General features: G+C 37.3%; 2 protein-coding genes across 2 annotated transcripts; both read right to left on the reverse strand.

Moving 5' to 3' along the window:
* Window positions 1-1,378: 1,378 nt before the first annotated feature.
* LOC116163967 lies at window positions 1,379-4,793 on the reverse strand. Its single transcript, XM_031478093.1, has 2 exons — window positions 4,262-4,793; window positions 1,379-2,606 (listed from the first exon to the last, which is right to left on the reverse strand). The coding sequence occupies exons 1-2, from the start codon at window positions 4,288-4,290 to the stop codon at window positions 2,042-2,044; spliced, it is 594 nt and encodes a 197-aa protein (XP_031333953.1). The 5' UTR covers window positions 4,291-4,793; the 3' UTR covers window positions 1,379-2,041.
* A 4,983-nt stretch (window positions 4,794-9,776) lies between these two features.
* LOC116163962 lies at window positions 9,777-14,464 on the reverse strand. Its single transcript, XM_031478090.1, has 3 exons — window positions 13,697-14,464; window positions 13,503-13,645; window positions 9,777-10,743 (listed from the first exon to the last, which is right to left on the reverse strand). Exons 1-3 carry the CDS (start codon window positions 13,932-13,934, stop codon window positions 10,042-10,044), a joined length of 1,083 nt encoding a protein of 360 aa, XP_031333950.1. The 5' UTR covers window positions 13,935-14,464; the 3' UTR covers window positions 9,777-10,041.
* Between the last annotated feature and the right edge of the window lie 11,703 nt (window positions 14,465-26,167).

A 26,167-nucleotide genomic window follows, 5' to 3' on the forward strand; every position in this document is an offset into this window, starting at 1 on the left:
TTTCTGAAGGTTGCAACATCAACCGAAATATATTAAATTTATTTATTTTTATTTATTCAGTCAGATTCATCCGGACACTTCTGAATCTGTTTGATGATATTTGATCATTATCAATTTCAATGCAATCTTCATCACTTTCCTCGTCATCTAATTGTTCTTCAGGCACTTGATTCTCTATTCTGTCCTCTTCCTCCAACTACTGCCATATTTGTAGCAATCGCGCTTCTTATTTAGGGTCCATTTTACCCTTAAACACACTTCCGACACACAAATTTATGCAATTAAACTTCTCGGGCTCTATCGCCCTCGGCATAAATATCGTCTTAATGCCATTGATGCATAAATAACTATTAATCGGCGTTAGGTTTAAGGAATATTTACTAACACAGAAAACCAGACATTCATATGTTCTTTGTAACAATTAACAAGAATTATAAAAGAAACCCTTTTTTGGAGGTTTGAGCAGTTTTTGGGCTGTAGACAGACAGACAGCAATGCAAAATTATAAACGATCTCGAGGATCGTTAATAAAAAGATATGCGAAAAGCGCTTCCGCGCTGAAGATTTTATTAAACCGGATGGAAACCGTTTGTGCCAGGGTACAGTTCCTATTAAATATGAAGTTCATCATACGACTAGCAATGTAAGAAATCCAATAAAAATCTATAGGTACGTAATCTGCAATTGTACTCCGCTCTCTTCCGAGTGATTAATATGTAGTAGTTCCTCTGCGAGTTACGCGTCACACATTTAAAAATAAAGCAAAGAAAGGTGGGGAGCCGGTGCCCTCCGAGATCATGTTGGTGCAGGACGTCATTGTTTTTTTGTGTGTCACGCGTTGTACTTCGTTCTCCACTTCCACGTGCCATTTTGTTTTGTTTTTACAATGGGTAAGCACAAGCGGAAGTCCTACGATCGCGAGGATAAAGGAAATGACGATTACCACGCCATCAAGAGAAAATTAAGGAAATTGTCTCAGCAATTAGACGGCTTAAAGAAAACCAAATCACGGGAACGCCGTTCTACGTCCGCTGATTCGCCATCCAGTAAGTACTACATTTATACGATGGTTTTTTCCATGCCTTGTACGTCGTTGACTTTTGCCTAGTTGTTATATTAATAACTAGAAGGTTTCGTTATATGAAACAATAGGACAGATCCAGTGTACGTCTTTGACGTTTGTCTAGTTGTTATATTAATAACTAGAAGGTTTCGTTATACGAAACAACAGGACAGGTCCGTTAGTTGACCTTGCGAGCTTTCGCATTCCTGTTTTTTACTTTTGCGTTTCACCGGCTGCTATGCGGCCCTTTGTTGAAACGTATTTTTGGCGGATTATTTAATAATATTTATTAAATGAACCGTTTCTTAAGGGGTATCTAGTCGCAAGTTTGCAACACACCATACTTCCATAAGAGCAATGTTAAGGTTTTTGACACATTTTTTCTTAATTATGCAATGTGAAAAAAGTTGTGATACGTCAACGTAATCTGCGGTTAGAGTTGTACGCTCCTATGTTTTATACGGTTTAATACAATTAATAATAACGCCTCTGTGAATTTTTTTATTGAAATAATAGCAGTCCACACTGCATAATAACGAACAATGATACAATTTTGTAATAAACATAGGAGCGTACAATATTTTTTTAAGGAATTTTATAGCATTTGAGAAATTGTTAGAATTCAAATTTACTATCAAAAAAGTGTCAAAAACCAATATTTTATTATTGCTTGTAAGGGCGAAAGTCGCTTAGATTTCCTATTAATCGAAATAGTCTCTCTCAACTTCAGGTAAAACCCTAGGCATGTCTTAGGGACAATAGAGGTCATAAACTAATTTGCATACATAATAGGTTAAAGTGAAGGCACTTCTATCTGTGATTAAGTGCATGGTTTTGTGTTGACAATTTTGCATCTTGAATGGACATAAAGATGTAATTATGTTATGGAAATGTGCGATAATTACTTAGGTAATTTTAAGCAAGAAATGCCGTACGGAAAAGATTAGAATGTACTTAATTACACCAAATTGGTGTATATCAGATCACTGCTGTGGTGTAACAGTCCATATCCATTGCCGCAAGCAGTTCAGAAAATTGACTGTACCCAATTCCAACCGTCAAACAACCGATAACAGCACTACGAGTAGCAGAACCAAAAGATGATTTGCCACCGTTTGTCTTGATGGTATCTAATTTTCCACACATGTTGCACTTGAACGTCAGTGTGCTTTCTAATCCCTCCAATTTCTCTCCTGTAATTTCCAAGTCATAAAAAGAACATCCAAAGCCGTTTTGTTTTAAAGATTTTAGAGAATTGAATAAATGATGTAAATCTACAATTCGCCGACCAGATAAACCCAAATCAGCGTTCATTTCATTTTCTTCTACATCGCTGTCGTTTATTGAGGAAGCATAGGAAAAGTATTTGGTTTCCATTTCTTCCTTTGAGGACAATGTATTGCTAGTGTCCATAATTTCTGATACAATAGGTATAGCAAAAGAATCGTCAATAGAGCAATCATTACATTGATCGGTAATGTAACATTCGTTTTCAGTACTGGGTAATATGCTACCATCTTCTATGTCATGTTTTTTCTCTTTTCTAAAAAAATATCTTTTGTAGTAACAAGAAAGAAAACTAAATGCAGAGTATTTTCATTACTTTAGACAATACTTTATAGTACTATTTTAATGTATAAGTACAAGGTGTCCACATTTTGACACTTTTGAATGTATATACATATATAAAGATAGAGGCATGTGATTTTTGTGAAACTTTTACATTTTTGAATATTTTGATGTTCTTTGTAGTTTTTAACATACAGGTTAAAAGTGATATGTTTGCTTTTTATTGCCCTTTGTATCTCAACTATCTATCAAACAAGTAAAAACAGTCTTTCATAGCGTTTTTACCGTACACTGCAGTAATGCAATTAAATTTTTTTTTCTGAAAATGTTTTGTTCCAGTTGCAATTTTATTTTTTTTATTTTTTAATTAAACACAATATACAGGCTGTTTAATAAAAAACGCCCCAAGCCGTAGCGTCTATAGTTTTCATTCGATTGTAATGATACAAAAACCATTTTAAATGGTTTCAAAAATACTACAAAAAAACCATAATTAAAACATTTTTAACCATTATTATCGAAGACAATTAAGTCATCTTAATTTTTTAATGGAATAATATATTTTTTTTATTTAGTTTGATTAATTTCTTCTTCACGAATTCAACGATGTATCACAATCTTATACTTGAATGCATTTTTCTACAAAAAAGGTAAATAAATACATTTTAAAAATGCTATGAATAACAATTGTTAATTGTTGAGAAGCTATAAAACGTCAATTTAATTATCTGCTGATTATTTCAAGTTTGTTGAAATAAATTCAATTGTTTGTTCTTCTAACGGAAAATGGATTTTAATCAATTAACCGGCATGCTGCAAGTGTACTCAACAATCAACAATTGTTTTCCATGGCATTTTTTAAATGTATTTATGTATTTACCTTTTTGTGGAAAACTGCATTAAAGTATAAGGTTGTGATACATCGTTGAATTCGTGAAGAAGAAATTTATCAAACTAAATAAAAAATACATTATTCTATTAAAAAAAATTAAGATTACTGTTAATTGTCTTCGATAATAATGGTTAAAAATGTTTTAATTATGGTTATTTTGTAGTATTTTTGAAACCATGTAATATGATTTTTGATTCATTGCAATCGGACGAAAACTATAGCTTGGGGCGTTTTTTATCAAACAGCCTGTATATACATTTTTTTAAAGAGTATAAATAAGTAAAATTAAACAATATATAAATTGTGTTAAAGAGTGTTATTTAAAAAAAAACACAGAATTGTACCTATTATAACTCGAAAAAACAGATTATCAGACAAAAACTGAAACAAACACTGGAATCTACGTTAAAAACGCTATAAAATGCCGTTTTTACCTTTTTGATAGTTGACCTACAAGGGGTGATTAAAAATATAGATTTTTCAATTTTCCCCTCTATATCATTTTTGTATTTTATTTTTTAATATTATTTATTTAGTATTATAAAACTAAAAGGGCTATGGATGGGCTATGAAAATTCTAATTACACCATTTTGTGTTATTCAAAAAAGTAAAAATGTCGAAATCGGGACACTCTGTACATAAAACACAAATATTCAATATGAATAACATGATTATGATACGATTGATAACATAGGGTGCAAATAATTATAGCAATTCTTAAATTTATAATACTTACAATGCTGCAGCCTTCTTTGTATAGAACATAGTAAGGTGACCAGATTAAGGCACAGTATTCAACACGAGATCGAACAAGCCTACAGAATAAATGTTTTAGTGTATAAATATTAGTAAATTGTTTACTACATCTCATAATGAAACCCAACGTTCTGTTTGCTGATGAAACCAGTTCACATATATGTTTATTAAAAGATAATTTGTCATCAAATATGACTCCCAGGTCCTTGAATTCATTACAACGTATTAAAGTTTGCGTAGCAATGCTGTATTGATAATTTATAGGATGCTTCTTTCTAGAGAACGACATAGTTCTACATTTGCCTATATTTAGATTAAGTTTATTGGTGCGACACCACTCATGTAAACGCTCCAAATTCCTTTGTAATGTAACACAATCATCAACACATGAGATAGAAGCAAAAAGCTTGACATCATCTGCATACATTAACGTCGAGCAATTGAGCACCTCAGGAAGGTCGTTTATGAACAATACAAAGAGAAGGGGCCCCAAAATGGAACCCTGTGGTACTTCTGTCCTTGCCTCATAAGCGTTTGACGCATATCCATTATAGACTACTATTTGGTGTCTGTTTTCCAAGTAGGATTGTAATAGTGCAAGAAGGCAATCACTAAGCCCATACAGACGCAATTTTGTTAATAATAGGGGTGATTTATGCAGTCAAACGCTTTCGAAAGATCCGTATAGATCACGTCAACTTGACCTTTGTTGTCGAGAATTTCGACCGTAAACTGATAAAAAGAACACAGATTCGTGCACGTTGATCGCTTATCGACAAACCCATGTTGATCTAATGATATATGACTTTTTAAAGAGTTATATATCCTATTGTACACAATTATCTCAAATAATTTTGAGAAATTTGATAAGATTGCTATTGGTCTGTAGTTGCACACATTTGTAGAGTCATGTCCGTGACCTTTAAAAACGGGGCATATGCGGGCAGTCTTCCACTTAATAGGGAAAGTTGATGTCGTTATGCATAAATTAAAGATTATGATCAAAGGATATAAGAGACTATCAGCACAATCCTTAATAAAAAAACTCGGCACTTGATCAAACCCCGCAGTTGGTTTATTTTTAAGTTTAGCCACTGCTGATTTAATGTCACTTTCGGATATGTTTTTGATACTTAAATGAATTACTAACGATAGAGCTAGAAATGTACAGATGATTTTCTTCATCAGATAACGCCGTTTGATAAACAGTTAAAATGTGTAGCAAAAGCGTTAACAATTTGAAGAGGGTTATCAAAAGATGCATCGTCTTTCCACATCTTACCTGGTATTCTTGAGGAACGTTTCCTAGCATTCACAAAGGACCAGAAATGTCTGCTGTCTGACTTTATAGAATTCTCTGCTGTAACAATATAGGTGTCGAAAGCAGACTTTATCTGTTTCTTAATTATGGCACGCAAACTTTTAAACTGATTAAAGCTGTATCTACAACCCAAGTTTCTGTGTTTACGGTGAAACACGTTTTTCGCTTTAATATTAGAAATAATTTCATTTGTGAACCAAGGCGGAAATGTATGCTTGGCTCTCCTATTACTATAACAAGGTACATATAAATCAAATATTTCATATAACATACTATAAAACATATTGCATGCATCGTCGAGATTCGTACACTCGTTTACAGGCGACCAATCAACCCTTCTTAGTGTATTGTAGAGCTCTACAAAATTAGCTTTCTCAAAGTTATATTTTTTAACATCTGGCAGTTTCGGAAAATCTTTTGTTGACGAAGTACACAATTCAAATGAAACTGCAAGTGCTGGATGGTACAAATCTTTTTTTACCAGTGGATGGTCATCATGATCGACAGTACAATTGAAGTTTGCAAACACAAGATCTAATAGCTTGTCGCGGTTGTTATACACTTGATTCCATTGACTCATGGAGAACAACTCTGTGAAATTAGACATTATAGAAAATAACGCATCAGACCCATTAGCATTACAAAAGCTCGAAATGTTATAATCTCCTAATATGAGCAAATTATTCACATACAAGTAATTCTGCAAAAAGTAATCGTTCAAAATTTCAAGTTCAATAACAGAGGGTGTGCGCGGAATATAAATAACAAAAAGATAGAGGCTGCACCCGCACCACGTACACTTGCATCCAACAATGTCGAACGTATGTAGAGCTTGTGACAGTTTTGATACATTTAAAGTTTCCACCACAATGTCATTCCTAAACGCGAGTAACACACCACCACCACGCGAAGTATTTGTTAGAGCAAAGTTTCTATCACATCTGAAGACCAAGTAACTATCGCTGGGGAAATATTCAGAATTTGAGATATCATGGGATAGCCAAGTTTCAATTAGAGCAATAACATCATATTCGCATGCACTAATATGCAAATTAAATTCAGACACTTTACCGCGTAAACTTCGTACATTTTGGTAGTAACACAAAAGACTTTTGCTGCTGGACGTATTTAGTTTTTTTGGACAATCGTAGGCACTCCATTGACGTACTTAATTGTTAAATTAGTTTAAATAAAGAGCACTTTAAAAAACCGAATGCAACATCTATCGACAAAACGTGCTAAATATTTAATCTAAAGAAAGGACTATAAAGGAACAAGTAAAAAGATTTTCGCCCCAAGGCGAGTAACTTCAGCGTATTTTCCATAAATTCATCAGTACCTCCCAAAAGGTTATAGCTATGCGCACTATGTTTTTCTTTACTAAATGCATATATTGTTACAATTTCAATGAAATATCTCCAGCGCACCTCTTATTTTTACTATATGCGCTATGATTGCGTTTTGCGTTGGTTAAAATTTCAACAAAATATATTAATAAATAAGAACATTGACATTGTGCCGCCTGCAGGTATTCAACGAGAGCTAACAACGTCCTACACGAAGATGACGAAATAGCCATAACTTAACGAACTTACTGATAAGAAAGTTAGTACATATTCTAATTATTATTACCTATCACATAGTGTTGTTTTAGTTTCAGAAACCTTTATCGTTTGCTACGAACAACTTCAAATTGGCTGATAGAAAATTTTAAAAAGGTCAAAATATATGTCTGATCACATCGTGGTAAACTTCCGGTGTCAGCAGAGAAGCACATTCTCAGTTTTCTATGGTAAATGTAGGTGTGCTTGGCTATACTACTCAATGTTCATAGCTGAACGTTTGAAGTACGTCCATGGAGATACCAGGACATGAAGACGGGGATATACGCGACCGATGTGTGCTACAGTGGGAGAAAAGGCATCGGGACAAAGTCTATCGTGAACGATTCGCCTCCCCTCCACAACGTTAGCAATATAAGTGTAACTGCAGTAGTGCTTAAAATCATTCCGACAGATGTCCATGAACTTGGCAGGCCTACTACAGCAGACCATTGTTCTGCTTACCTCATATGGTTAGTGTTCCGTTAGTGCCGCTGAAGAAATCGTTAGTGCACAAAAGGAAACTGACCCATTTGAGAAAATCGATTCAATCTTTATACACTAGTTAAACTAGCAGCGTTAGTGTCGCCAATATAAACGTTAGTGTTCAAAGTGTAACAGCTTAAAACGTTGTACGTTTTTTGTTTACCTCTTATACTTTCGATGATATAAGACATTAAAGGAAATGACCAATTTTAGTTTTTTTGAATTTACATCGAACCTATTCGACATTTTGAATTTCCATAAAGAAATTTTAAATAAGCATCTAAAACTGCAAAACATTGTCCATTTGACCAATTCTCTATCTTTAATAATAAGAAAGTTATCCATGCAATTCCACCCGATCTGGGACACACTGTATATATAAACATATCAACGAAATACAGTCAATGGTGTCTTTGCATGAAATGTCTGCAGATCGTGAAAGTATAAAAAATTCAGAAAATAATGAAGAAAGCGTTCTCGGCTATACCAACGAAGACATTTGTGCCACAAAACATGATGTTATTGAAAATTGGAAAGGCAAAGCTTCGAAGAAAAGGAAGATAAATTTATCAAACAAAGACGTAACTTTCACTAACCCTTCGAAACACAAACGAACGTCTTACTATGCGGCACCGCGGCCTAGGACGTTTGAACGTAGCCGATTGAACGCCGCCATTTAGAAGCGAGGACATTTCACCGCAGAATTGAAAAATGATGGGGTCTTGTTCCACATATGTAAAAAAAAATTTGTCACATTATGATTTGATTATACTGCACATGGTGTAATTAAAATTCTAAAGTAAACTATTAATTATTTATTAATCATCGGGTGATTACCTTTTCGGGGAAAATTTCATTATGCGCGGTCGTTATTTAATTAAATAGATTAGGTTTAGGAATTTCTTCATTTTACCTTTCACCTCTATAGGTAATTATTTACCTATTATCATATATAGCAATCAGCATGGTGGGCACGTCTTTATATAGACCAAAGACAAGTAATTTGATTACTTCAGTAACATTTAAGCTTCGTAAAGTTGTGTTATTGTGATTCCTCTGATTTTACGTAGTTTACTAAGTTATGGAGATTCTCAGCAAGAAAGGAAAACGAAAATTTCACAGCGATGGATTTGTATATGTGTTCGATCGCGTAAGTGCTTGTGCTGAAAAGAGTTTTTGGATGTGTGAGCAAAGGTCTATTGATGGACAACAACGTTGCAAGGACCGTATCCATACACTAAATGACGCCGTTGTTAAGTGTTTAAATGAGCATTGTCATGGTAGTTCTGCAGCACGTGTTGAAGCTGAAATCGTAAGGACCGCAATAAAAAGAAGAGCTGAGGACACGATGGAGCAAACTAGCCAAGTAATTAACAATTGTGTAGTTGGATTATCGCGAAGTGGACAAGTTGAATTACCCAATAATGATGCTTTGAAAAAGATGGTGAGACGAAAACGGAATGAAATGAATGTGGCACCACATGCACCAATAACGGCCGAAGAATTAGTAATTCCAGAAGAGTATAAAACGTACATGACTTCGAATAACATTCGGGAAAATTTTCTTTTAAGCGATAGTGGACCAACACCGAACAGAATATTCATTTTTGGCCGCCAACAGAGCGTAAACGAGGTGCGACTCCACCAAAAAAGCATTGTTCACAAACGTTCGCGAACGATTGCGAACGTTTGCAATCAATTGTTTTCATCCCCTGTCTCCACAAAGCAAACTCAGACGAATTGCTCGTTTGCAAACAGTTTGTCGTCGATCCGTAGATTTACGCGAATTTGTGACTTAAATAAAATGGCAGCAACAATACAAGTAGTTGCATGTGCTTCCGCGTCACTACTCATTATGTCGGTGTTAGTGGAAGAGGAAAAGACGAAAAGAAAAAGAAAACATAAAGTTTGGGTGTCGCGTTTTTTGAAATCGAGAGATGCAAAACAACTGCTAATTGATCTACGACAGGATGATGGAAGTGGGTTATTTAATAACTTTTGCCGTATGTCTCCCGAGGATTTTGATGCCTTAGCTTCACTCGTTGATGAACGTGTACGTAAAAAAGACACAAATTACAGAAGTTCGATACCTGTGGAAGTTAGGCTGGCCATAACGCTTCGATTCTTGGCAACTGGGGATTCCTATCGCAGTTTGATGTACCTTTTTGGAGTTTCAAGGCAACTTATTTCCAGAATTATCCCAGAAGTGTGCGGAGCAGTAATAGAAGCGTTGGACGACTACGTAAAGGTGAGCACACTGATTAACTTAAACTGTTTATTTTATTTAAGTGCTATTAATGCATGTAAGCAGTTAAGTAAAAAAAAGTACAAATATGTGTATAAAAATCATAATTAATAATGTGTGGATGGGTCATAGTTGGAAACATAATCTGTTATTATTGATGTAGGATGTAGCATATCATTTTGTGTGTCGACGCATGTTGTTGTACGAGAGCAACTTGATATAAATCCCGGCAGTGGTGTGGATGTTCTTGATGTAGATGCACTTGTATGTGAAGATGAAGATTCAGTTGCAAATGCATGTGGCGAGACCAAGGGTTGAAGACGGGAGGGCTGAACATTTATATTTCTTGTATTACTCTCGTGATTATATACCCCCATATCTGCATTAAATAAGATGTCATTGATTAAATGCTGTACTATTGCCTGGGTTCTATGGTTGTAACTTTTCATTTTCATAGCGACATGCTCGCCATATATGTCAGAAGCATCACGTTGATTTATTCCTTGTATTATATTTAAGGCGGCATCGATTCGAGGATCAGATTTAGTTTCTGGTTCGGCTTTCTTTCTTTTCGGTTGACGTGCAATATTTCTGCCAGGTACAACATTGGGTTGACGTGCAGCATTCTGTTCATTTACAACAACCTGCCGACGTACATTCTTGTCGTGTACCATATTTGATTCATGTCCAACATTCGTACGTTGTGTTTGTTGTAACTCAAAATCTTCCGTGAGCGTATCGTCTATTGTTTCCTGTAGAGTAGTGTCCTGATCGTTGTGGTCAATTGAGTCATTATCAAAATTTTCATCCTAAAAAGGATAACTAAGTATCATCTTTTTAATGATTTTCAGATGCCACAAACTCAGGAGGAATGGTTCCAAGTGGCTACAGAATTCGAAGAACAATGGAACTTTCCACATGCAATTGGAGCCATCGACGGGAAGCATGTGCTTATGCAATGTCCTGCGGCTAGCGGTAGTGATTACTACAATTATAAATCCTTCTTTAGCATCGTCTTATTCGCAATGGTGGATGCGAACTACAAGTTCATGTTGGCGGATGTTGGATGTCAAGGTAGGATCTCTGACGGGGGCGTCTTTAAGAATACTAAACTTTATGAAGATCTGTGCAACGGGGAATTAAATTTACCACCTCCAAAAACACTATCAAATGATAAAACGCAATTACCATTTGTAATTTTGGGAGATGAAGCTTTTGCTTTAAGTGAGAATTTGATGAAACCTTATTCAGGGTTCTACGAAAAGGGTTCTAAAGAAAGGATATTCAATTATCGTTTAAGCCGGGCTCGAAGAGTGGTAGAGAATGCGTTTGGTATTTGTTCGAGTGTTTTTAGAGTTTTATGGAAGCCACTACTTTTAACAACCGAAAGAGCACAATTAGTTGTAATGGCTTGCATTTATTTGCATAACTTCTTGCGGAAGAGTAACACATCTAAACAGCTATATTGTCCGGAGAACTGGTTAGACACAGAAGTCAACGGCCAGATGATATTTGGAAAATGGAGGAGTGACAGTGAAATGACCTCTTTAGCTCCTTTGAGAAAAGTGCCAAGAAGGCCATCACGTCATGCCCAGGAAATTAGAAACGAATTTTCTAGATTTTTTTTCCACGACTGGATCCGTTCCGTGGCAAAATGAATATGCTTGAGTTTGTTAATATTTTTGTTAATAAAATAGTGGTAAAAGTTTTCAAAAATAATATAGCGGTAGACAGCCGGAAACGACATTCCCAATGCGTTTGCAGTACAATAATAGTAGATTGTATGACAAGTAGGAAAAGTTGCATATTCCTGGACGATGATAGTGATTGTAAGCCGAGGCGTTAGCCGAGGCTTACAACTATCAGAGTCCAGGAATATACTTTTCCTACGTGTTGTACATACTATTTTTTAGTCGATAGCCAATAGTTAAAACACCAAATATACCATTTCAAACTAAATTTAATTTTCACCAATTGTCATTTGGTCTAATGTCATTAGTCAAGGCTTGTATGCGATAGGTGCGAGGATCGAACCCGGGCGGCGCCTTTTTTTTATTTACAGTAATTAATAAATGCAAACATCAAGTTCGTTTTCCGAGCATGCATTGTTTGAACGTTACCATGGACATGACGTAAACAAATCGAAAATTTTTTCGTTTGAGTGAATTTATAATTAGTTGATGTGCAATATTAATATAAAATGGATATCGATGGTAATTTTGATGAAGATTTATTTTGTAGAACACCACCTGAAGTTTTGGAGGCAGTCAATGAAGCTACTCTTAATCTGTTGCCAACTAAATCGAGGGGAAGTATGAAAATGCTTATCAACGTTTTATGGAATATAGATCAAGTAAAGGAACTTATTCGTTTTCGGAAAATGTGGTACTCGGATATTTTCTTGATTTGTCGAAAAAGATGAAACCCTCAACACTTTGGGCAAATTACTCCATGTTGAAGGCCACTCTTATGTTAAAGCAAAATGTAGACATCACTTCATATAACAAACTGCGAGCATATTTGAAAAAGCAATCCGTGGGTTACAAAGCAAAGAAGTCGAAAGTCTTCACCAACGAACAAATCCGAGAATTTATGATGAACGCTCCAGATGATACTTACCTCATGGCTAAAGTAAGATTTTAATTGAAAGGCCTGAAGATTATAATTTAATTTTTTTAGGTTGTGGTAATTTTCGGAATTTATGGCGCCTGTCGGCGAGAGGAGTTATGTAACATAAAGCTTACGGACATTGAGGATTTGGGTTCACAACTACTGGTGAAGATTCCATGCAACAAAACCAATAAACCACGGTCGTTTATAGTAAACGACACTTATTTAGAAACATACCGTAAATATGCAGCCGTTCGACCATCCAATTTTCACTGCAATAGGTTTTTCTTCAAATACCATAATGGTAAAGGATTTAAGCAAGTAGTGGGGGTGCATACATTTGCCAGCATTCCACAAATCGTTGCTAACTTTTTGAAACTGTCCGATGCAAACCTTTACACGGGACATTGTTTTCGAAGGACATCTGCGACAATTTTGGTAGATAATGGTGCAGATTTGACTGTTTTAAAACGTCACGGCGGTTGGAAATCGTCGAATGTGGCGGAAGGATATATAGAAGAATCCTTAAAAAATAAAATGGATGTGGCAGAGAGAATAGTTACTTCAATTTCTGGCGCACATATTCAGTGTAAGGGTGCAAGCAATGTTGGCGTCTCTACTAGCACCATCTCCAAAACAAATACGGAGTCCACTTCTTCAATTAATTATGAAGTAGAGTCGACATTGACTGGACTACCAAATTTGATTGGATCTTGCAATAATTGTACTATTAATGTACATATTAATAGGCAATAAACTATTCATTTGCGTGTATAACTGTTCTTTTATTTTTTCATGCTCACAAGAATATAGATATTTTCCCGTACTGTACAGGAATTAAGATTCCCGTACAGTACGGAAATCACATGCTTTGTGATGACATAAACAAAACAATAATATGCCATTTTTCCGACTATCGACTAAAAAAACATATTTATAAAAAAAAAATGGTTTTTACCTCTGTTTCCTCCGCAGGTGTGCCCTCCACAATTTTACTTTTATTTTGAGAGGTGTTTAGGGATTTCCTGCATTTACTCTTGTCCATTAAAAATTGGAACGCCTCGAATCCAAACCACTTACTCCTATAAATCTCATTTCGCCCTGAAAAAATATGTTTTTACCATCGCATTGATAAATGGTAAAGAAGATTACCTTTTCCAGTCCCCGTAGTACTCTCCTGTCTAGCTTTTTCTCGCCGAAATGACGCCAGAAGAGAGTTTAGTTTTGCCTTAATAATTTCTACATTACTCTCTAGTTGTTTCGCTATTTCACACCATGCATCATTCTTTTTTAATTTATTATAATAGTACTTGTGAGTCGCTTGCCACAATTCAGGATACAAGCCATACGCGGCAATTAATTGTAAACATTTTTCTTGCTCCCACTCCATTTATCGCACAAATAGATGAAAACTAACTAAAAGGACAAACGTTGCTGCTTGCGAACTAAAACATCTGACTCCACTACACGCGCATTCGCAACGAATTCCTTTTGATCTACCGACATCGCCCGGAATAACTACGCGCACGAACCGTGCGTGCGCGCCAGTCTGGCTCCACCGGAGGAATACATACGTTCGCAAACAGTTGCAAAGGTTTGCGAACGTTTGCAAACGTTTTGCGCGTTTGGTGGATCCCCGGCTTAAGCTATATTCAAATTTATTTCTAAACATTAGCTTACTGTAATTTATTTTAGGTTCTTAAGGAGTCAAAGCATTGGTTCGTTGACGGAACGTTTAAATCCGCTCCACTGATATTTGCACAAGTGCATGTAATCATGGCAGAACGTTTCGGAGGCGTTCATCCTGCTGTATGCGTGCTTTTACCAAATAAGCAAATGGCAACGTACACACTGATGATCGAACAATTGAAACAACTTGAACTAAATTTGGACCCCGAAAAGATATCGTGCGATTTTGAACATGGAGCTCCAAAACGGATTTCCAAACGCACAAATGCTGGGATGTTTTTTTCATCTAGCACAAAATTTGAAAAAACATCTTGGATACAATAATGAAGGGGACTTTGCGTTGCAAACTCGAATGATAAGTTCCTTAGCTTTTGTGCCTATTGCGGATCTTGATGTTGCTATAGAAAGTCTCGCGGACGAACTTCCTATAGAATTACACCCTCTCTTAAATTGGTTTGAGGATTTTTGTATAGAAAGGCCCAATCGTCGAGGAAATGGAAGACGTATCGCAACTATGGAGTGTCTATAGTCGTGTTATAAACGACATCGATAGGACCAATAACCATGCCGAAGCGGCCCACAGACTGTTACAAACCGAACTTTCTACACAACATCCCACAATATGGAGTTTTATTGATGGTTTGCGGAAAGTACAAGCTGGAAGGGACTCATATTATGAAAAATTGATTGCGGGGCATGTTCCACCAACGAAATTGAAAAAATATCGCGATGCTGATAGCCGAATTAAACGCCTGGTAGCAAATTACAACCACCGCAATACTCGATTATTTAAGAGGTATATCGCACAATTATTTAATGGACAATTAATTTTACGTGTAAATTATTTTTCACTTATAATTGCACAAGAGGTTTGTATTTTACCGAGTAAATTTGGGTTGTTTAGGTAATGAAAATCTGTTGCCTAGCAATTAAACGAGAAAAACTGTCAACTAATAAAAATGCGACACCGAAGGTGGAGCATTTTTAGGTTGACAGTTTTTCGAGTTCAATTGCTAAAAGGAAATAGATTTGAATTGCAACAACCCAAATTTACTCGGTTTAAATACAAACCTCGAGTGTAATTCGGCAGGACAATTTAACGAACAAGAATTGAAACTTGTAACAGTTTAGTTTATCCATATTCAAATTTCAAAATTACCGCTTGCTACATTAGGCAGGATATAGGTGAGATGGCGCCACTTGTACGCGTGCTTCTTTCCTCGCGCAGAATCGCGTAATTTTTTCACTTCATTTCCGTTTTAAAGCCAACGAGGTTGTACTTGTAGAGCGTGGCATTGTGAATTCTTCTAAAACCAGTGGGTAATATTTGCCATCATTCACGTAAAATCTCTGGCAATTTTACCTGTTTATTGGCGTTGTCGAGTAGAGTAACTCAGAAGCCGTTTTCTCCATTGTGAGGCTATTATCTGGTGGAAGTTCATCGCCCTACCTACATGTAAGTGAAATGGCGTTGGTTTTCTTTTACGTTATGTTATCTAAAATTCTTTCAGATTCACAACCTCTTGGATAATTTCCATATTTCATTGATTTAAGTATTTTTCATTACCCTCCTGACGATTTCAGGTATGTTATTAAAAATCTCGTTAGGGAGTGTTACATCTTCATTACTTTTAGGGGGTCCATGTAGTAGATGAATTCTTGTACCGATCAATCCATGTAGTAGACGAATTCTTGTACCGATCAATCCATGTAGTAGATGAATTCTTGTACCGATCAATCCATGTAGTAGACGAATTCTTGTACCGGTCAATCCATGTAGTAGATGAATTCTTGTATGTAAATGAATTTGCATCTTGCGTATATTCCGGAGTACGAACACCTGTTGACTGCCGGCAGCTATCCGGCGTACCACCGAGTAGATAAGCGCTAACACCTAAACGATACCGGGAGCGACCAGCTGATTGTGGAATTTTCGGAAGATACGATCTTTTACACAACCTTTTTTATTTGCTTCAATACCGTTAATCTAGTGTAACCTTCCGACGATTTATGATCGGAGCTTTGTATTTTGTTCGCATCAAGTGTTTGAGGTCGTGACTCTCTTCAAGAGCAACGCACCTGTATTTAACGTATGGGTAAACGAGCCGGCTACGAGTAAGCTATTTTTGGCCCTTCCGGCTCATATAATCGTTCCGAGCGTTGTAGCTTGGGGTTTGTTTTTGTGTTACAGAACTGGAACTTCGAAGGAGAGCTCTTTTTCGGAGAAGACAGCGTATGTGTTATTCAAGGTAAGATTTTTAATTTACTTGTACCCAGTGTTGCCTATATGAGTTGTTATTCGGGTTAACTTAATTCAATCTTTGAATCCATTGAAATCTTAACTACATTTTTGCTCGATCATTGTTGTAGGGGGCTGGTAACGTAATTATTAGGGAAGTGTTCATGAATTTATTTGGGGATTATTTTTGTCATTTAAAGTATTTGTTATTGTCGTATTGAAGATACATTTTATTTGCCGATCCTGCACCGTTTTGTCAGGATTAATAAATCAGAATTGCTCGTAGTGAATTTATTATTTGGCTCTCTTGTGTTTTCCCAATTTCTATACAGGAGAGGTCAGAATTTGTGCAAAATTGGGTGGCGCTCAACTAATCATTTCTAGTGACTACCAAAGATCAAAAACTTATGTTATATGCCCAAACGAACAAACCGCTGTGGAAGATTCTCATCTCGAGCCCTTCTTTTAATTAAGAATCTGAGCTAGCTGGCCGTTTATGCGGCGGGGTTTGAGTTTTACAGCGCCGAACTAACCTCACGTTATAAAGTGACACCCTTCAACGTGTGGCCTGGGCATAATTTGTTTAAATTTAAGTTTTTGGCCTTATTTTTAAATTATCTCTTCTAAATTGAACTTCGTACTTGCAACTTATTTTTTTTATTTGTGGTTATTACTGATATTTGTGTATTTCTTGGTATTTAACAGGTACCTATATTGTGTTATCTTTTTATATTTGTATTTTGAATTTATTGTGTGATCATGGCTATGGAAATTAACCGATTAAGAGAGACTGAACTCCAATATGAAATTGAGATTAGAGCGGGACAAATGGGGAGTAATATGAACGAAAGTCGTTTAATTCTCAGAAAATTGTTAGAGTTAGAGAAAGCACCTGGTTATGTTGCTCCAGAGTACCCTTTTACCTTTGCTCAGGATTTAGCTGCTCTTACTGAATTGACAGTGATCCTTCAGAATAAGATTGACAATTTTGATGATGCTTTTGGGGGAGGTTCATATTTGTCAATTGTTACCATGCTAGCTCATGCCGACAGACGTTTACATAGGACTCGCACATTATTGCAGCCTTCTGCTGAACAATTAAGTAAACTTGGGGAATTAGTTGGTTTATTTCGACAATTAAGAGCTTCACTCGATAACAAAGCTTTTCATTTTAACGACTCAATTATGCCTTCAGCAACTGCTGTAGTTTCTTCTACACCTACTAGACGTACTGCAGAACTACAACCAAGATTATCCGTACCGAGTACTCCTGTACATAAATGGGGATTAAAATTTTCCGGGGATAGTAGAGGTGAAACTTTGAATTCATTTATCGACCGAGTTGAGCGAATGGCTCGTGCTCGTGGAGTAGATCATCCAACTTTATTTGAGACCGCCTACGATTTATTTGAAGGTACTGCGAACACCTGGTACAACATTAATTCTCATAAAGCTACTTCATGGGAGCACTTAGTGCAATTACTACGAGATGCATTTCTACCACCACACTATGAGGAAGATTTGCTCGACGAAATTAAAGCTCGTTTACAGGGTCAGAATGAAAAAGTAGACATTTATTTTGCAGTAATGCAGGGTTTATTTTCACGACTAAAATTACCACCTCCAGAATATGAACAAGTCCGTTTAATTAAACGCAATTTATCACCATTTTATTTGACTAAATTAGGTCCTAATGTTCCTCAGACATTAGATGAACTTTTAATTGAATGCAGACGTTTTGACGATATCAAACATGATTTAGACAGACACCATGCCTTACGCAACCGAACATCATTACCATTACTCGAACCTGGGTTTAGCTGTCCCACCAGTAGTCGACAAATGTCACCACGTCCACCTATTTATGCAATGGAAACTCCAAATTCTCCTTGCTTTAATTGCCAAAAATTAGGTCATCATCGTGTTGATTGTCCTGAACCAAGGCAATTATTTTGCTGGAAATGTGGCGCACAAGGCGTTACGGTGCGCAGTTGTTCTTTTTGTTCGGGAAACGCTCCGAGAAACGCTCATTAAGTCGTCGTGACGTTTCTTTAGTACAGGCGACAAAAATTTTGAAAATTTCTTCCAAACCTAAACTTGACTTTTTATTACAGCATGTGGGAAATGACTTGAGACCTTATGTCCAAATTAAAATTTTAGACATTCCTTTTTTGGGATTATTAGATTCTGGCGCTTCACGTTCTTTTATCAATTCCGATACTTTAATTCAATTGCAAATACTCAATTTCAATTTTGTACCGAAAGTTATTTCTTGTACGGTAGCAAATAGCTCCGATGCACATTCGATTGGTTACATCACTGTGCCAATTACCTTAAAGGATCGTACTGTGCTGTTAGATTTGTTGGTGATGCCTGATTTGGTTACTAATTTAATCCTGGGAGTAGATTTTTGGGATAGGATGGGTATCATTCCGAATATTAGCGATGACTGTTGGCATTTTACTTCTTGCACGCCAACTCAACCTAGTGTGGCCATAGTGGAACAGTCTCGTCTCACTGATGAACAACACCATTCTTTACAAACCCTCTTAGATCTGAAATTTTCGCTCATGGGAGACAAGTTAGGATTAACCCCAGTAGGTAGACACGAGATACGCCTGGTAGAGGGCGCTGTTCCTATTAAACAGCGGTACTATCCAGTAAATCCGATTAAACAGAAAATCATTAACGACACCATTGATGAGATGCTTAGGGACAGAGTCATCGAACCATCGAACAGCGGATGGGCTTCACCTGTCTGTCTGATTCCCAAGAAAGACAAAACCTATAGATTTTGTGTGGACTATAGGAAACTTAACTCTTTAACTGAGCGCGACGCTTTTCCTTTGCCCTATATCAATACCATCTTAGACCAATTACGTGACGCTAAATATCTTAGTTCCCTGGACATTAAGTCAGCTTATTGGCAAATAGAGGTTGCTGAGAATTCGCGCCCTTTCACAGCTTTTACTGTGCCTGGTCGTGGTCTTTTCCAATTTCGAAGGATGCCCTTCGGCTTGACTAATGCCCCTGCGACTTTTCAGCGCATTATCGATACCATTTTGGGACCTGAATTGCAACCCAACGTTTTGGTTTATTTGGACGATGTGGTTATTATATCACAAGACTTTGACTCACATTTAAAAATTTTGAACACCGTTTTTGACAAATTAATTGCTGCTGGCTTCACTCTGAATAAAAACAAATGTCACTTCTGCCGTTCAGAACTTAAGTATTTAGGGTATGTTGTGGATTCCTTTGGCTTACACCCAGATCCTGACAAAGTCAAGGCGATTTTAGATATTCCAACACCCACTACGGTGAATGATATACGACGTTTCTTAGGAACTTGCGGTTGGTACCGTAGGTTCATTCCTGATTTTTCAACCGTTCTTGCTCCTTTAACCAGACTTCTTCGGAAAAATGTTAAATTTGAATGGACGTCTGAATGTGAGGAATCTTTTCTCAAATTAAAAGAACTTTTGGCAACTGCACCTGTGCTCAATTGCCCGGATTTTACCAAACCTTTTGTCCTTCAGACCGATGCTTCTGCTTATGGGCTAGGAGCTGTCTTGACTCAAACTTTTCCGGATGGGGAGCGAGTGGTATGTTATTTATCCCGATCATTATCCCGAGCGGAACAAAATTACAGCACGACTGAACGTGAGTGCTTAGCAGTCATTTGGGCGGTAGAGCAACTTCGACATTACCTCGAAGGAGTTTCTTTTACAGTCATTACTGACCACCATTCTCTTTTGTGGTTGCATTCTTTGAAAGACCCCCAAGGACGTTTAGCACGCTGGGCTCTTCGTTTACAGCCGTATACCTTTACTCTTGTCCATCGTAAAGGCAAGGACAATATTGTTCCCGATCTTTTGTCACGTACTGTACCTGTGATCGAAGCTGTACATTCTTCAGATGTTACGGTGGATCCGAACGATTTCAAAACTTCTAAAGACCCTTGGTACCTTGGTATGTTTGAAAGATTAGAGCGAAGTCCTCATAAATATCCCGATTGGCGAGTGAAAGATTCGTTGTTGTATAAATATATCAAGTCCGCTTTACAATCTCATGATTATGAAAAATGGAAACTTGTTGTTCCTTCTGATTTTAGACAATCTCTTATACAAGAGAACCACAATAATGTTACTTCAGGACACTTTGGTGTTTATAAGACCTTTTGGCGCATTCATCACCGATATTATTGGCCGAGAATGAAGTGCGATATTAAGCGTTATATTTCTCGCTGTACCACCTGTGCACAACATAAACCTGAACAACTTCGACCTGCAGGGCTTATGGGTTCACATCCTCAAATTTATGAACCGTGGCAGATGATCAGCTTAGATTTTATTGGTCCTTTACCTCGATCCACTCAAGGGCGAACTCATTTATTAGTTGTTAGTGACTATATGAGTAAATTTGTACTTCTTTTTCCCATAAGGACGGCGAATGCCAAAACTCTTGTCAAATGTATTGAAGATTCTGTATTTCTTGTGTATGGAGCTCCACAATTCCTTATTTGTGACAATGGCGTGCAGATGCGCAGTAGACTTTTCTTAGATCTGTGTGAAAGCTACCGTGTAAAGGTTCGGTTTACTCCTTTTTATCATCCACAGGCTGATCCTGCGGAGAGGGTGAATCGTGTGGTAAAGCAATTGATAGCCACTTACGTTAAGAACAATCACAAACATTGGGACGTTCATTTAGCTTCGATAGCTTGTGCTCTTCGAACTTCTAAGCACGAAACCATAGGTGTGACTCCCTATCGTGCTAATTTTGGGAAAGAATTTCGTATTCGAGGGGACAGCTTCGACACTGACATGACGGACAATGAGCCGATTGACGTAGAACAACGGTTAGCGCAACAGCAAGGACTGTACGACAAAATTATTGCACGCATTAAAGACAGTCATGACCGCAACAAGCAACATTATGACTTACGACGTAGGCATGTTAACTATGAGATAGGAGATTTGGTTTGGCGTAAAAATAAGACTTTGTCTGATGCCACTAAAGATTATTCAGCGAAGTTAGCTCCCAGATTTTTAGGACCATTTACGGTTAGCCGTAAAATGGGGTATTTGACCTATGAGTTGAAAGATTCTAATGGTAAATCTTCTGGAACGTGGCACGTCCAGGATCTCAAACCTTATATTGAACCCGATGATCATGGTTAGACATTTGTTGTCGCCGGATTGCTTGTTTGTTGACGATTTTGAACCACTAATTTTGACGTATTCTTATTCTTGGATTTGACTTTGATATATGTATTTATATGTTATATGTTCCATATTTCTTCTTCTTCTTACTCTTTGGGTGGTTTGCCCACAAAGTGGACCATGCATAGGGGATGGTTTCTAGGATCATAGCTTAACACCTGCTAGGGGGGGATTTTCTTCTTTTCTCCCGATCCATTTCCTCTTTTTTTCTTCCTTTTTCTATTTGCACCTCGACCACTTCTTTTCTTCTAATTTCCACAGGGGAGATTTGGGAGAGGTTGCCCTTTTCTTTTCACTTTCCTATTTTTCTATCTTTTTCTACTCTTCTTTCTTCCGTTCCACAGAGTGTATGTTCGTATGAATGGATGTATGAGTGATACACAAGAGGAAGGGGGTGGGTGCGCCTTCCCTGTGCGAGCCTCGGTGACCATGGGACCCCTGGAATCGGCATGAATGAGTTTTTTTTTTCTCCGCAAATGTGATTTCTTCTTTCTCTCTTACTGTCTTCTATCCATAGCACCTTCTTCATTTCATTGCGCTAGTGCATGGTGGAGTTGGGTTGGAAAGGTACCTTCTTTTTGGGGGTTTCCTTCTACACTTTTTCGGCAAGGGGGTCAAAATTTGGGCTTTTGTGTCGTTTTTAGTCAGGGAGGGGGGTTTCTTTATTTTGGGGATTTTGGTGCTGCATCACTTGAAACTGTAGGGTTTCTTTCTTCTGGGTGGGCACTGGATTTGGTTTTCTTGGGGGTGACTAGTAGTTGGATTGGGTTGTGGGAAAGGGGTTGCTATTGTCATGATACCCGACGGCGCGAGATTCCATCTTTACGCGAGGGCATGTCAATACCTGATTTTGCATACCTTTTCCGCTGCTGGAGAACCTGGGAAAATTCTTTGAAGGTGAAATTCTTTGGGGGGGAGTTTTTTTTACACTGGGGTGGGTTTTCAATTTGTTTGCTTCCTTTTCGAGTGTGTGTGCTGGGTTTTTCGATCGTCGGAAAACTTGTAGTTTCCCTCCTGTCGAAGGAGAGGGGGGGTGTAACAGTTTAGTTTATTCATATTCAAATTTCAAAATTACCGCTTGCTACGTTAGGCAGGATATAGGTGAGATGGCGCCACTTGTACGCGTGCTTCTTTCCTCGCGCAGAATCGCGTAATTTTTTCACTTCATTTCCGTTTTAAAGCCAACGAGGTTGTACTTGTAGAGCGTGGCATTGTGAATTCTTCTAAAACCAGTGGGTAATATTTGCCATCATTCACGTAAAATCTCTGGCAATTTTACCTGTTTATTGGCGTTGTCGAGTAGAGTAACTCAGAAGCCGTTTTCTCCATTGTGAGGCTATATCTGGTGGAAGTTCATCGCCCTACCTACATGTAAGTGAAATGGCGTTGGCTTTCTTTTACGTTATGTTATCTAAAATTCTTTCAGATTCACAACCTCTTGGATAATTTCCATATTCAATTTAAAATTACCCTCCTGACGATTTCAGGTATGTTATTAAAAATCTCGTTAGGGAGTGTTACATCTTCATTACTTTTAGGGGGTCCATGTAGTAGATGAATTCTTGTACCGATCAATCCATGTAGTAGATGAATTCTTGTACCGGTCAATCCATGTAGTAGACGAATTCTTGTACCGGTCAATCCATGTAGTAGATGAATTCTTGTACCGATCAATCCATGTAGTAGACGAATTCTTGTACCGATCAATCCATGTAGTAGATGAATTCTTGTATGTAAATGAATTTGCATCTTGCGTATATTCCGGAGTACGAACACCTGTTGACTGCCGGCAGCTATCCGGCGTACCACCGAGTAGATAAGCGCTAACACCTAAACGATACCGGGAGCGACCAGCTGATGGTGGAATTTTCGGAAGATACGATCTTTTACACAACCTTTTTTATTTGCTTCAATACCGTTAATCTAGTGTAACCTTCCGACGATTTATGATCGGAGCTTTGTATTTTGTTCGCATCAAGTGTTTGAGGCCGTGACTCTCTTCAAGAGCAACGCACCTGTATTTAACGTATGGGTAAACGAGCCGGCTACGAGTAAGCTATTTTTGGCCCTTCCGGCTCATATAATCGTTCCGAGCGTTGTAGCTTGGGGTTTGTTTTTGTGTTACAGAACTGGAACTTCGAAGGAGAGCTCTTTTTCGGAGAAGACAGCTTATGTGTTATTCAAGGTAAGATTTTTAATTTACTTGTACCCAGTGTTGCCTATATGAGTTGTTATTCGGGTTAACTTAATTCAATCTTTGAATCTATTGAAATCTTAACTACATTTTTGCTCGATCATTGTTGTAGGGGGCTGGTAACGTAATTATTAGGGAAGTGTTCAGGAATTTATTTGGGGATTATTTTTGTCATTTAAAGTATTTGTTATTGTCGTATTGAAGATACATTTTATTTGCCGATCCTGCACCGTTTTGTCAGGATTAATAAATCAGAATTGCTCGTAGTGAATTTATTATTTGGCTCTCTTGTGTTTTCCCAATTTCTATACAGGAGAGGTCAGAATTTGTGCAAAATTGGGTGGCGCTCAACTAATCATTTCTAGTGACTACCAAAGATCAAAAACTTATGTTATATGCCCAAACGAACAAACCGCTGTGGAAGATTCTCATCTCGAGCCCTTCTTTTAATTAAGAATCTGAGCTAGCTGGCCGTTTATGCGGCGGGGTTTGAGTTTTACAGCGCCGAACTAACCTCACGTTATAAACTTTTTATTTGAACGTACAATTGTTAAACACACAGTTGTTGAATTTATTACCAGGAACACTAATGTTACCACAGGTGCTACTGCTGCAGCTAACCGTTTCTGTAATAGATGTTGATGAAGTCTGTTCTTTTTCTAAACGAATCGATTGAATTATGCTTGAATGATGTTCTTTGTCAACTTGTAAGTATGGTTTTATTGATGATGAATTGCTGTGTCCAGTTATCTTTATTAGAGCTTGTTCTTCAATTCCACTTTTACTTAATTCGCTAACTGCTGCCGCTCGATTTGAGTGATTTGTAATTTTGATTCGTTTAACATCTATTCCAATGCGTTGTGCTGAACATTTAGTCCATTTGGAAATCTCATTGATTCCAATGGGTACATTTTTATACCAACCTTTGGAATTTTTCTTATTCCAAAATGGATTTGGTGTAAGAAATAATCTGTCCATTACCTTTTTAAATAAGCGCACTGGACAAATATCTTGTTCTAAAATATTAGGTGTAATCCATTTGCTGTCACATAATTTGTTGTCACCTCCTGTCTTGTTTTCGAAAATAAAGGATTATACTCGATACGTCCAGTTTCTCTTCCACTGTTTTCAATTTCTAATACGAAATACGTAGTTTTGCAGAAAGTTGCTTCTCCTCCGCGCCAAGCTAATTCAAACGCCAAAATGTGGTATAATTTCTTTTGAAGTCCGTCCGGTTCATTTTCGTCATATAATCTGGTCATTGCAAATACTTCCGACTTACTAAGAGCTGATGCACTGGATTTTCTCTTTTCAGGTTGCTCTTGAAGAATTTTACGTTTGGCATTGCGTGCAGCTCGTGATGAATTAAACTGAACGTCAGCAAAAGGGTTAAATACAATCTTAAATTCGTTATAATATTTACTTTGGAGCAATTTAGCGGTAGTGTTCCACATTGTTTTCACTACCGCTTCTTTGTAATCCTCTCCATCAGTTTTCCGCATATTAAATGCCCAATCTTCCAGTATAGCATTCAATTCGACAAGAGAAGTATCTTGCTGAAACGTATACCCCCTCGCTTCGCAAAAAGCAGAAAACTGTCGCCAAATTGATGTTTGAGTTGCCACTGTATTAGGAGGCACACAGGTATTTACTTTTTCAACGATTTCATCGTTCGTAAAGTCACCAAACCGATTCATTCTCGACAATCAATTACCAATTCATCAATTATTGATAAATGTCAAACAATTTGTATGGGCATGGATAATGGGATAATTGATCAAAAAATGAAAGTGAAAAAACCACTAGTGCATTTTTCGCTGGAAAAGATGCAGGTAACTTTTGCCGCTGTCAAAGTGACAATTGCACTGCGGCTTATGCGATTTTTTATACATGAGTTGAATTGTCAAAATAAAATACATAAGTACTGCGTTTTATTTGTACATTACTTAACTTCCGCGTTCAAATGTACCTGCGTTCAACTAGCCTTGCGTTCAAACGTCTTGCGTCCAAACGGCGGCGTCCAAATGGCAGCGTTCAAACGGCGGCGTTCAATCGTCCCATTTCGGCGGCACCGACACCTGAAATTATGCATTCGAAGAAGGGAAAAATGCAGATCGGTCTTTTACAAAACGGAAATTTACTTAATAACAAGAAGCCTACCAGAATCGACGATGATTACGTAATACTATCCAACACATGCCCGTTTGATTCTCTAATCCAATCATTTGCTGCTGCTTACTGCGATAGCTGCACTTTCCACCATGGGTTCGATGAAGCGT

The sequence above is a fragment of the Photinus pyralis genome, unplaced genomic scaffold, assembly GCF_008802855.1.
Source record: "Photinus pyralis isolate 1611_PpyrPB1 unplaced genomic scaffold, Ppyr1.3 Ppyr1.4_LG2, whole genome shotgun sequence".
Classification (NCBI taxonomy): Eukaryota; Metazoa; Arthropoda; class Insecta; order Coleoptera; family Lampyridae; genus Photinus; species Photinus pyralis.